At 36.0% G+C, this 14,121-nt stretch overlaps 1 protein-coding gene and 1 pseudogene across 6 annotated transcripts in view; both read left to right on the forward strand.

Annotated features, from left to right (window-relative positions):
- Nucleotides 1-14,121, forward strand: part of LOC307185311 (recombining binding protein suppressor of hairless) — a 233,090-nt gene that overhangs the window by 192,993 nt on the left and 25,976 nt on the right. For all 5 annotated transcript variants that reach the window (XM_079919377.1, XM_079919376.1, XM_079919375.1 and 2 more), the window contains one exon: nucleotides 11,621-11,716. In XM_079919377.1, coding sequence (XP_079775503.1) covers nucleotides 11,621-11,716 — 96 coding nt within the window. The remainder of the gene's footprint in view (nucleotides 1-11,620; nucleotides 11,717-14,121) is intronic.
- LOC307186047 (large ribosomal subunit protein uL6-like) lies at nucleotides 940-4,789 on the forward strand (annotated as a pseudogene). Its single transcript has 2 exons — nucleotides 940-998; nucleotides 3,436-4,789. The product of its transcript is annotated as a large ribosomal subunit protein uL6-like (transcript).

The raw sequence follows: 14,121 nt of genomic DNA on the forward strand, positions 1-14,121 counted from the left end.
CTAACACATATATATGGAATCGAAAAAAAAAAAGTGGTTCTGAAGAACCTAGGGGCAGGACAGGAATAAAGACACAGACATAGAGAATGGACTTGAGGACATGGGGAGGGGGAAGGGTAAGCTGGGACGAAGTGAGAGAGTGACATTGACATATATACACTACCAAATGTAAAATAAATAGTGGGAAGCAGATGCATAGCACAGGGAGATCAGCTCAGTGCTTTGTGTCCACCTAGAGGGGTGGGGTAGGGAGGGTGGGAGGGAGACGCAAGAGGGAGGGGATATGGGGATATATGTATATGTATAGCTGATTCACTTTGTTATAAAGCAGAAACTAACACACCATTGTGAAACAATTATATTCCAATAAAGATGTTTAAAAAAAAAAGAAGCTAAGACCAGGAGTGTATAAAATTTTTGTTAAAGGGTAAAATGGTAGGTATTTTTGTGACCCAAACAGCCTCTGTTGTAACTACTTAACTCTGTTGTAGCACAAAAGCAGCCTCAGACAATGTGTAAACCAATGGACATTTCTGTATACTGGAGTATAACTTTATTTCTAAAATAGGCGGTGGATTGTGTTCGACATGCAGGCTGTAATTGTAGATCCCTGAGCTAGAGGAGACGTTGAACAACTTAAATAGAGGACCTGGAAGATAAAAAAGGGAAGATCAAAAGCAAATTCTAGAGATGAAAACTAAAGTATTTAAATGAAAAAATACACTTGGTGGGATTAATCACAGATATACACTGTTGAAGAAGAGATTAGCAAACTTGAAGGCATACCAATAGAAACTATCCAAAATGAAGCACACAGAGAAAATATCTGGAAAAAAAAAGATCATTAATGGGCTGTGGTTTATTTTCAAATACACCAATATACATGTAATTGGAGTCATTTAAGGGGAAGGTATGACTAAAAGAATATATGAAGACATAATGGCTGAAAATTTTCTAAATTTGGTGAAAACTATAAAACCACAGTTCCAAGAAACTCAGTGAGTCCCAAGTGCAAAAACTATCATTTTTTTTAAACCACATCATCATCAAATTGCTTGAAGTCAGTGATAAAGAGAAAATGTTAAACGCAACAGAGAAAAAAAGATAAATTATATACAGAGGAAAAAAAGATATAGATAAGGATGACAGAGGTTTCTCATCTGAAACCTTGTTAGGGAGAAGACAGTGGAACAAGAGCTTGAAAGTACTCAAGGGGGAAAAATATGGCAACCTAGAATTCTATACCTAGCAAAGGCAAAATAAAGACATTTTTAGACATAAGAAACTGAAAAGGAATTAATCATAAACAGGCCTGAGCTACAAAAAATGTTAAAGAAATCCTTCATACAGAAGGATAATCATATCAAATAGAAATCTGTTTCTGTATAAATTACTAGCATCAAGAATGAGAAAGGTAATATCACTATAGATTCTACAGATATTTAAAGGATAACAAGCAAATATTAGAAATAACTTTCTGCCGATAAATTCAACAACTTTTGAAGAGATACACAAATTCCTTGAAACAGGCAAGCTACCAAAGCTTACTCAGGAAGAAACAGATAGATAACCTGAATAACCCTATATCTAAAGAAATTGAACTTGTAATTCTAAACCTTCCACATAGAAAGTTCCAGGCTTAGATGATTTTGCTATTGAATTCTACCAGACATTTAAGAAATACATCATGCCAGTTCTATACATACTCTTCCAGAAAACTGGAAAGCAGGACATTTCCCAGTTCATTCGGTTAGGACAGTGATGCCCTGTTACTAAAAGCAGACAAAGACATTAAAATAAAATAAAATTGTGGACTTATATTCCTTATGAGCACAGATATAAAATGTTTTCACAGTTTTTCAAAATGAATCCAACAGTATTTTTTTTTGATCTGTTTATTTCTTTTTTAAATTTTATTTTTATTTTTGGCTGCATTGGGTCTTCATTGCTGTGCACAGGATTTCCCTAATTTCGGCGAGCGGGGGCTACTCTTCGTTGTGGTGCATGGACTTCTCATTGCGGTGGCTTCTCTTGTTGTGGAGCAGGGTCTCTAGGCGTGTGGGCTTCAGTAGTTGTGGCTCACGGTCTCTAGAGCACAGGTTCAGTAGTTGTGGCGCATGGGCTTAATTGCTCCATGGCATGTGGGATCTTCCTGGACCAGGGCTCGAACCCGTGTCCCCTGCATTGGCAGGTGGATTCTTAACCACTGCACCACCAGGGAAGTCCCCCAACAATATATTAAAAGGATGATACATCGTGATCTAATGAGATTTATCTCAGAAATGGAAATCAATCAATGTCATTTTAATACATTAACAAAAAAGGAAAATCATTTGGTCATCTCAGGGATTTAGAAAAAGCTTTTGACATTTCATTCTTCATCATAATTTTCATCAATCTAGGAATAGAAGAGAATTTCCTCATTATTATAAAGGTTACCTATAAACAAACTACATTTAACACCATACTTGTGAAAGACTGAATGTTTTCCCTCAAGATCAGGAACAATGCAGGGGTGTCCACTTTTAACCACTTCCATTTAACATTGTACTTGAGGTTCTAATTAGTACGGGTAAGGCCAGAAAAAGAAAGGCATCTAAATTGGAAAGAAGTAAAACTGACTTTATTTGTAGACATCAGTATTATCTCTATGGAATCTTCCAAAAAAAAAAAAGTTATTAGAACTAATAGGTGAGTTTAACAAGGTGGTAGGCTACACAGTCAACGTATAAAGCATATAAAAATGAATTGCGTTTTTTATACTAGTAATGAACAGTGGGAAATTGAAATTTAAAAAACAGTAGCATCAAAAAATATGTGATTCTTAGGGGAAAATATCTGACACATGATGTGCAAAAACTATGTACTGAAAACTACAAAACATTGCTGAAAAGTCCTAAATAAATGTTCTTTGAGCAGAAGACTCAATAGTGTCAGTTCTTCCCAAATTCATCTATGGATTCAACATAATCCCAATCAAAATCCCAATGGGCTTTTTTATAGCAGTTGACAAGCTGATTTTGAAATTTATGATGCAAATGCAAATGTCTTAGACTAGCCAGAACAACCTTGAAAAAGGGCAGTAAGAACTTAACACTACCTGATTTCAAAGCTTGTTAGATAGCTACAGTAATCAAGGATGGTATTGGTTTAAAGATAGCAAGTAGATCATTGCGACAGAATAGTGGCCAGAAATTGTTCTTGAGATAAGTTTTTCAGTCAAGGTACAAAGGCAGTTTAGTCAGCTACAGGGTTTTTAACAAAGGATTCTGGAACAGTTGGATAACCATATGCACCCACCACTTACATAACATAAAATAACTATGATTCATACCTGGAACCATATACAAAAATTAGATCAAAATAGACCTAAATGTAAAATGTCAAATTATACAGCTTTTAGACGAAAACAGGCAAGACACACAAATTTTCTAGAGGCACCCTGTGGAGGGACTTCAGTCACATCAATGTAGAACTCAGTCTCCTTGGAAAGAAAAAGAAGACACTCTGGCTTCACAAATGGTGGGGAAATAGAAGGGAACTGGCGACTGTTTGCACTGTCTGTAGTTGTATACAAAACATGATCAAGGGTGTTACACTGGACTTATGTTATGAGGTCTGTATATGCTCAGTTCCCCATCAATGTTGATATTCAGGAGAATGGTTCTCTTGTTGAAATCCAAAATTTTGGGGGTGAAAAATACATCCTCAGGGTTTGGATGAGGCCAGGCGTTGCTTGTTCAGTATCAGGTCCAGAAAGATGAGTTGATTCTTGAAGGAAACGACATTGAACTTGTGTCAAATTTAGCTGCTTTGATTCAGCAAGCCCCAACAGTTAAAAACAAGGATATCAGAAAATTTTTGGATGGTATCTATGTTTCTGAAAAAAGAAACAGTTCAGCAGGCTGATGAATAATATTTGAGTGGTCTGGCTACAGAAACAGCAAGATGCCAGATGATTCTTCGGACTCATTTGTGGTATTTTAAAGATGCAATAAAAGCTCTTTTGATTTGGGGGAAAAAAGTCACAAATTTTTTTGTTTTCTGTTGCATGTAAAAGTTATGTTTACGCTATAATGTAATAGCATTATGTCTAATGCAATAGCATTATGTCTGGGGGAAAAAAGTACTTACCTTAATTAAAAAATAATGCTGTTGGGAAAATGGTGCTGAAAGACTTGCTTGATGCAGGGTTGCCACAGACCTCCAATTTGTTAAAAAAAAAAGAGACAATATCTGTGAAGTGCAATAAAATGGTACTTAAGAAGTTAAAACTCCCCTACCATATGGCCTAGCCATTTCATTCTTACATATTCAGTTACGAAGAATGGAAACGTATTAATACAAAGACCTGAATACAAATGTTTGTGGAAGTGTTAGTTATAATAGCCATATAGGTATAACTCAAATACCCACCAACACGTGAATGGACCAACAAATCGTGGTATATTCTCCAATGGCTTTCTATTTAGCAATGAAAAGGAATGAACTATTGATACATGCAACAACATAGAGGAATCTTAGGATAATTATGTCCAGTTTTCTAAAGAAGTCAGGAGAAAGTACAATTTTATATAAAATTGTAGAAAATGCAAACTAATCTATAATAACAGTAGATCAGTGGTTTCTTGGGGTTGGGGAGAGACAGAAACTGGGAATGATGACTGTCTTTCTGGATTGTGCTGATGGTGTATACATATGCCAAAACCTAGCAAATTGTACACTTGAAAATAAATGCATTTTTCTGTATTTCAATTAAACCTCAGTAAAGCTGTAAAAAATGTTAGTAGCATTTTACCCTTTAAAAATACCTTAAAAGAAATTAGTGTGTCTTCTAGGGGAGAATTTAGGTAAGCTTTATTTCTGTTTAAATCTCTTAAAGAGGGCAAACTTAGATTTTTTACTCTTTATTATCAAAGCTAGTATAAAGCAATTTAGTAAAACAGTTTGAATAAAACAGAAAATTGGAATGTAAAATCAATTCCCAATTCTGTGATAAAAATTTAACCTTAATTTCAAAAGTCAGGACATTTTCCCTTCTGACAGTATGGCAAGTTTAGGTCCCATCGACTCTTTTTCACCATATTTTCTCATTTCTCCTTTAAAGAGTTTTCCGTTTTAGGAAAATTTTAGGGTCTTGTATTTGATCAAAAATAATTTAGGGCTTCCCTGGTGGCGCAGTGGTTAAGAATCCGCCTGCCAGGGCAGGGGACACGGGTTCGAGCCCTGGTCCGAGAAGATCCCACATGTTGCGAAACAGCTAAGCCCGTGCGCCACAACTGCTGAGCCTGTGCCCCAGAGCCTGCGAGCCACAACTCCTGAAGCCTGGGCGCCTAGAGCCCGTGCTCTGCGACGGGAGAGGCCACCACGATGAGAGGTCCGCACACCACAGTGGAGAGTGGCCCCCACTGTCCACAACTAGACAAAGCCCGTGCACAGCAACAAAGACCCAACACAGCCATAAATGAATGAATGAATGAATAAATAAGGAATTTTATATCGCTTTTCGTTGGGGTGTATGGAGGTTGGACACTTCAATTCAGAGAGGGTTTCTTTCCCTTAAAAAAAATCTCTTAAACCTACCCTATTCTATCCTAACCCCCATCTTCCAACTTAAACAACAGTGAAAAAGTGTGTTGTTATTTAGAGGATGATCTTTTAGATAGTGTTCTAAAAGCACAGTTTTTCTGACACAGTTAAAATTTTTTAAAATAAATTTATTTATGTTTGGCTGTTTGGGGTCTTTGTTGCTGTGTGTGGGCTTTCTGTAGTTGCGGCGAGCGGGGGTTACTCTTTGTTGCGGTGCGTGGGCTTCTCATTGCGGTGGCTTCTCTTTGTTGTGGAGCATGGGCTCTAGGTGCATGGGCTTCAGGAGTTGTGGCTCGCAGGCTCAGTAGCTGTGGCACACGGGCTTAATTGCCCTGCAGCATGTGGGATCTTCCTGGACCAGGGATCAAACCTGTGTCCCATGCATTGGCAGGCGGATTCTTCACCACTGCACCACCAGGGAAATTCCAGTTTTGCAACTTTTCTTTTAAAATCATTTTATTTTTTATTGCTTATGAAGGGGTCAGCAAATGTTTTCTGTAAAGAGCCAAGTAGTACATATTTTAGGCTTTGAGGTCTGCATACTATCTCTGTTGCATAGACTTCTGTTCTTTTTTACAACCCTTTAAAAATGTAAAAGGCATTCTTAGCTCCTAGAGAGTACAAAAACAGGCTGCTAGTGTGGTTTGCTGACCTGTGGCCTGTAGTAGTATTCAGTATACTGAATACTACTCAAAGTATACACTGCAGCTCTCTAAAATGTTTGCAGGTACAGAGGTGTGTGTATGGAATTACTTTGGGCACACTTGATACAACAAAACTAGGTTTCTTTACCAGAAGACAGTTCACATTGGAACCTTTATTATTTGGATTTTACAAGTGACAAAATTCCAATTTGAGTAATACAGGGACTGATCCTATCTGTAAGGATGGCTGTCTGGACTTTCCAAGTTTGTGGGCCACTTCATTCCTTGAGTAGTTGGGACTTTAGCTCCCAGCTCAAATGCTTTCCCCCCAGCCCCCAACGTGTGCACGCACATGTACATCTGGTTTAAATCACTTATGTGCCCCTTGGCCTAATCATGGCGGCGTACATGAATGTGGTGAGGAAGTAAGGGTTCTATTTTCAGAAGAATAGGGGTTAACACTGTTAAGGATGTTCTTTTTTGTGAATTTTGTTTGCGATATTAAAAAAAAAAAAAAGACGTTTATAAAGGAAGAAAGAGCCAGAAGTTTGACGAAGATGGTGATAGTTTAAACATGTCAAACTAGAATGGCATTTGCCATGCTTTCATGTGAGTAAAAATACTGGTAAAATTTTCTGATTTTCTAAACGTTTAAGCTAATGTGTTTTAAGTGAGTAAACTCTTTCAAAAATAGTTGCTCCATGGTGTTCTTCAAATAATTGTTAATTGGCTTTCATTCAGAATGAATATTTTATAAGGAATTATTAAATGAAATAACAAAGAATACATAAGCTTCAAAACTTGTTAGATAGTAACTGTTACAACAAATTATGAGTTTTAGCTTTGTTGTTACTGTTTTTTAACAATTCAGTAATACAAAGTAGTAATTCTACTGGTAACGTTTTTACAGCACCTATATTATGTTTTCAAATGACAAAATTTCCCTCATTCTTTCTTAAAAAGACTGAGTGATTTTCTCAACTTATTGTTGGAACATTTTTGGTTTTCTTTAATCCACTGGTTTTCAACCCAGGTGACCTCCCCCTTTACCCCTCTGACGTTTGGCAATATCTGGAGACATTTTTGGTTGTCACAACTGTAGGAAAGGTGCTATTGGTTTCTAATGGGTAGAAGTTAGAGATGTTGCTAAACGCCTTCCAATGCACAGCACAGCTCCTTCACGACAAAGAATTGTTTAGCCCAGGATGTCAACACTGCTGAAATTGAAACCCTATTCAATTAACCAAACCCTAGACTAAATGAAGAGCACATGGGCTATCATTCCATGGTCTTTACTTTTTAATTGTGTTTCTTTTGAGTATATTGCCTATATCTTTTTTAACGGCTCCTTAAGGTGCACAACAAAACTGTCAACCTTTAACTGCCAGATAACATAATTTTAATGTTTGATATTCTATTAACAAAGGAAAATTTTTTCTTGTTGAAAGAAGCTATTTGGCAAATTACTACTACAGGACAACTATTATTAATGGTTACTTAAGGTTCTAATTGCTTTTTTCAAGAATTTGTATTATAAATATGAAGGGAAAAGACAAGGAAAACTAGAGCTGTCATCTTGCATTCATCATAAGTACCTTGAGATCTGTAATCTTTTGTCGTAATCATTATTGTGAACAGTTCAGCTAGCACGATAACCAGTGCCTGGGATGTAATAGGTTCTCAATAAATCTTTAATGGGAAGATGTATAAAAGTGCAGCTTACCTATTATGCTTGCAAAAACTTGTGCCTTGCAAGTCAGGTGAGACACCTGATGATTTACCTCCAGGTCATTTTCAAGTTTGCCCTTAAACTTCAGTGTAAGTCTTCCGACCTCCATCTTCCCCTCCCTCCTGCCATTGTTCTCAGAAAATAATAGGTAGAGTTTACTGACACTGGATATTTGTCAGTTTGTGGGGGTACTTAATTTAAAATATTTTTCACAATATGAGCTATTACTGTCTTTTAAAAAAAAAACAAAAACAGGTGAGAAAACTCAGGCTTAGTAATTGACAGGCGTCAAGAGTCAGACCTCTCCCTGTTTGTTTCATACCAAAGCTGTGCTCATAATACCAGTGCAAAAGTATCTGATAGTATTAATTTTGTCCTCCAAAGCCAGACTGCCTAAATTTGAATCCTGGGACTTCAGTATCATCTTGGGAAAGTTACTTAACCCCTCCTCCATTTCTAAAATGTACCTAATAGTGTGTCTTAAAGGCTTTGCATACTCTTTGGGAAGACAAGGAAAAAAGACATGAAATATGACCAACATATCAAGTAATTGCTAAATGATAAAAATAGAGACTGTAAATGCAAATAGAATTCAGCGTGGGGAAATATATTTAAAATGGTTTCTTAAAATTTTTTTTTTCAAGTATATAGCAACTTTTCACTTTTTATGCCAGTGACTGGGCTTCTGTGCCAGTTTTGTCAAGATATTGACCTTCTCCTGGCTTAGCTTTTGTTTTCTTATCTACCTTGAATGCTATGGTCAGTCACGTGACTTATTAACACCTCAAATCCCTTATTAATCGTTATCCTCTCCACGCTGCACCTCTTGTCCAGTACCCAGCAGGTTTGAGAATGTGCTGTCTCTATTCCCTTGGAATGTTAGTGGGACTTGACACTATCATTTATGGATTTCAACATTAGCCAGTCCTTCAATACCGATTTTCAATCATTGTACATAGTCAGCTTCTTTCTCCATTCCCTAGAGGGTATTTCCAGATAGTACCTATGGCTCTTTTCTTACTTGTTAGGCATGACAGTGGCCTCTCATTTTACAAATAACTTGTGAGGCTTTAGCTGGTGGCTGTTAGACTTCTTGCTAAAATTAAAGTGACCTTCACCTCTCCAGCATCTTACCTTTTGATTGTTCCCCTCTTTTGAGGTTGTCTCCTTCCATAGCATCTAATAGACAGTTTCAGTTCTACCCCTACCAGTTCTTCATTTCCTTTTATACATTTTCTTCTTGACTCTCCTATCACTGTGTTTTCTTTCTGGGAGACTTCATTGACTACCATGGCTTTATTTATGAACTGTGTATACCAATGAACCCTACTTTTCCAGCCCAGATCCCTCTCTGGAACTACAGATGGTTGTTTCCAACAACCTATTAAATACTTCCAGCTTGGAGTTCTGGGGCACTTCAGAGTTGACATTTGTCCAGTAGAACCTATTAACACTTGCTTCTCCTGAAACAAAAGACTTAAAACCTGTCTTCTCCTGTACTGTCTTCTATTACCTCTTTCTTGGTGTGTCAGCCTTTTTTCAAGTTTGTCTTTTCTCTATGCTTTCTAAAACCCCTTCTCTATTTCACCACTAGAATTAACTATAAAGGAAAATTAACTGTATGTTTAAAAGAAACCTCAAGATCTTGCATTGCCTTTTGTGTAGATTGAAAATCCACTTTCCACAGCATGGTGTTTTTCTATAATGGAGTGGAGATAAAATTAAATGATGATCTTTTCCTAACTCTCAAAGAGATGGATTTTTTTATTTTAAGTTTTTTCTAGGTGTCTTAAAATTTTTATTACCTGCTACCACTTTTATCACCATCTTATCATAGGGTGATATTTGAATTAGCTTAAATTTTTATACTTAGTATTTAAGTTTACAAATGTCAGATTTTCAAGGGATTTGATAGGCTTTTCACAATTTGGCTGTACCCAACTTCTCAATTTTATTCACTGCCATGGCTCACTTAAGAATTTTAGAGAATTTGTTTCAGTTTCCTGACTACCATTTATTAATTGCAAGACATTCACCATGGTATTAACAATACTTACCTTTTGGATTTTGAGGATTAAGTGAAATAATGCATTTATTCAGGGCCTGGCACATAGTAAACACTCCAGAAATCTTAGCTACTATTGTTTTTTGTGGCTGGTTTACTCCTCAGCCTGAATCTCTTGCTGTACCCAAATTTGCAGGGTCATTCCTGCTCGTCCTTCTCTCCCTGGCCCTGGAATGCCTTACTCTTTCTTCCTCCCACTTACTGTGACTATTCCTTTTCCTTCAGAAGTTAGCTCTTCTAAGAAAATTTTCCCAGGAGTGGTCCTTTATCACCCCTCCCCTCCTTTACATAGGCACTCCCTATTGGAGCTCTTTGGTCATACCTCTATTTGGAACATGAATCTCATTACAATTTGTTTTCCAAACATTTTTTGCTGTCTTTACTGGACTTTGAGCTTTGTTACAGTGGTAAGGAATAATGTGCAATCTGTTGGATTCCAGTGTTACCATTCCTGCCTTGAGCCAAAAGGTTTTCAGTCACTAAACATAAACGCTGTCATCTTATTTAATCCCCACAACCACTCTATGTTATGTCAGCATTATTGTTATTATCAGATACAGAAACTCAAGCTAGATGAGGTTAAGAGATTTGCCCCAGACCACTTAGTTTCAAAGTGCCAGAAGTCTAGAATTCCCCACGTTTAATAACTTAACTACTATTCTGTAGCTATCCCCTATACATTTGTCTTTTACTTATAAATAAAAATAGCATTCACTTTATTAAAAGTTTCTTGATGATTGCCTTTGAAGCACTTTTGCTTTATTTTGTAATGTGTTAAACATCTCAAGAACTGGGATTCTACTGATTCAGAAATGTAAAGTTTGATCTGTGTAGACCTTGTGTTCTTCATACTCTATTATATTGCTTAGCAAAATAATTGGGTGAATAAATATTTTTAAGACATTGAATTTTTTATACACTTGCATAGTAAATAGACAGTTGGAGTATTTTGTGCTTGAAATAATTAACATTGTATTTTTTCCAAAATTTAATTGTTTTTCACTAATTTGCATTAGCTTTTATTAACTTTATGTGTTTAGTAACATCCTTGAGAGTAATTATGTATCTGTATATAAATGGTAGCCCTTTCTTAGTCCTTTTGTAGGGTTGTTACTTTAAGAACATGTAATAATAAATTTGTATGACCTAAGGATTTCTTATGGCTTTGTATTCAGTAAAAAATACTCATTCTAATAGCTGGAGGAGAGGGGCTAGTGGTGGTAGTGAATCAGATTATTAAATACAAAATATTGCATGCATTAATTTTATAAAGGGTTTAAAGCCTAATTAGCAGTGTACATAGTGATTCTGGTTATTCTCTAAGTTGTAATTGTGGTTTAATTGCGTTATATCATAAATTCCAAGAGCGAGGGACAGCTTCTTTCAAAGAACAAAGAATAGAGTTGAAGATGAGCAGTATATATTTCCCCATTGTATAATATTCTTTAAATTTAGTTCATAGGTTTGTTTTGCTTTATTGCTTTCATTTTTGGAGTTGCTTGTTTGAAACATATTCTTAAGTATTCTCATTATAGAGCATAGTAATACTCGAAATCTTACCCCTGTAATGGTGATATTTATATTTTATTTTAGGGAAGCTATGCGAAATTATTTAAAAGAGCGAGGGGATCAAACAGTACTTATTCTTCATGCAAAAGTTGCACAGAAGTCATATGGAAATGAAAAAAGGTAAGATTATTGTTTTTCTGGTAGATAGTTAATTAATGGCTAATAATGGCTATCATGAATTTGCATGTGATGTATTAATATACAAGTAAGAGGATGGTTTCTATTGGGTTAATTTGCAAGTACAAAATGAAAAATGGGGGATTTGTCTCTATTGAAGAGGGAGAAACAAAGTAAATTGTGGCTTATTTAGTAAAGATCCTCTGGTTAAATCCGTGATTTCACAAAATGAAATAATCCATAGTTTTTATTTGGGGCTGCATGGTGTTCTCTAAGTATTTCTGTGATACATTAGCTCATTCAAAAAGTAGCTTTCCTTTCGGTGGAAAATGTAGTTTTATAAAGAAATGTGACCCCAAAAGTACCATTTTAAAAAGAAAAAGGCTTAAACAAACCCCCAAGTTGAATTATGCAGTGATTGTGAAGAAAAGTACTCCCAGCCCTCTCCACCCTGACCCTGTGCCTATTCAGGTTAAAAAACCCAGCAAAGCTGAGCTGGTACTCATACCACATAAATGTGGCACTACAGAAATGACCTATAAATCAGATTAGCCAAAATTAAATTATAATAGGGATTTTAATATTTAGTGTTCGTCTTAGTATTTTTAAAATTTCAGCATTTTTGGTATATAATTGTGGATTTTTGTTATTTGTTTTTTCACTTGGTTCCTGGAATTTTCTTGTTAATAGTTTCTCAAGCCTTTGTCTTTCAGACAGCATTTTTGTGTTAAACATTTTGTAGACAAAGGCTGCTTATGGGGGAAGATGAAAGATTTTTTTGGATTGGCTAGAAAGGCACCAAAACTGAATTGGGAGAAGGAATGAAAACTCAGGTTTGGGTGTTGGATTGAAAGGAATGAGTGGAATCTTAGAATTTGTGAGATAAAGGAGATCTTAGCATATGCATAAGAGAAGGGAAAGGTAGTATATTAATTTACAGGCTGGAAGAATTTTAAATAGTCTCTTTCTCAAAGTCCTCTAAATCTGAGCTGAAAAAATGGTGAAACTGTTTAGTTGATAATGTTATCCTCAAAGAGGATGAACAGCTGAAAACAGCATTTAGGACTCATACTGCCAAGTGTTCTTTTTTAGTTATTCAAGTTTACTAAATTTCTGATTACTTTACTAATGGAACTTAAATCATCTGATTTAGAGTTAAATATGTGAAGAAGTTGGTACCTGCAGTTTGGGACAAAGAAACCAAATCGAGATAGTGACCCCTTTTTGCATGAAGTTGGTACGGGAAATTCAGGTGGTCTGTCTGCTCCCCCCCCCCCCCCGCCAATAATGATATCACGTGTATATAGGAGATTGTCTCCTTCCCCCCAACCAAGCAAAACAGTGTAAGTCAATACCCTCATTACTTGAGATGGGTCTAAATGGTCAGCCTTGTATTTCATAGTGAATCTGAAGGAGGAACAGCTTCCCTTTAACCAGTCACGAGCTAGACATTGTTCTGGAAATGCCTTACAGATGTCTTTAAATTTTAATCCTCAGAATAATCTTGTAAAGTAGGCATGCTTTAATCCCCATTCTGTGAGTGAGGAGACTAAAGATCAGAGACTTTAAATATGCCCAGATTCACTTTAGTTAGGAGTTGATAAAAACCAGGATTAGAACTCCTGGGTCTGTAATTCCAAATTTCATATTTTTTTCATTTCCCTAATTTTCATAGCCTTGCATTTTATGTTTGAGTGTTAATTATCTACAGCAAGGCTTGCAGATGGAAAAGGTACCTGAAGAACCTAAAGACGTCTAAAAAACACAAACTTTGTAAACTTCACTTTGTCTGGGATTCTCTTTGTACCATTAGCAGAGTGAGATTGGGCTGGATCTAATGAAGATAGGAAAACATATGTTCATTGTATAAGCTGCCAACCTGGGCAGTGTTGCTCAGTTTAATACAATTGGATTCATTTATTAACTCATTTATTCTTTATTTCTCACAACCTGTAAGGTTCCAGGTACTGTGCAAAAGCATCTTGGATGGGAATTTTAAAAGTCACTAAGTCATTTAAATACTTCGGTGGATAACTGAGGCCCAGTGCAGATAACAGAAGGGGAAGAGCTACTCAAAAGATTAGTCCAGATAAGGTTCCTGTTTGTTAGTCACTGTTAAAAATACAAAGCTATAGTGGTTTATCAAGTTAAAATAGGTGATTTAATGGTTAACTGTTATTATGGTTGCCCTTATTTTCAATTTCTTTCTATTATTTGGGGTATAGCCTGGTGGGTCTAAAACCCCAGTCAGAGGAAAGCTCAAAGAATCTAAGCTTCTGACTCCAAAGAATGAAAAAAAAAAAAAAAAAAAAAGATGAAAAAGCCAGAGTAACTACTTTCTATGTTTATTGTATTATTAAAATTTCCAGAAGAGACATACACTAGTTTCACAGTAAAGGTAAAAACCT

Source organism: Stenella coeruleoalba (genome assembly GCF_951394435.1).
Source record: "Stenella coeruleoalba genome assembly, chromosome: 4".
In the NCBI taxonomy this organism is placed as follows: domain Eukaryota; kingdom Metazoa; phylum Chordata; class Mammalia; order Artiodactyla; family Delphinidae; genus Stenella; species Stenella coeruleoalba.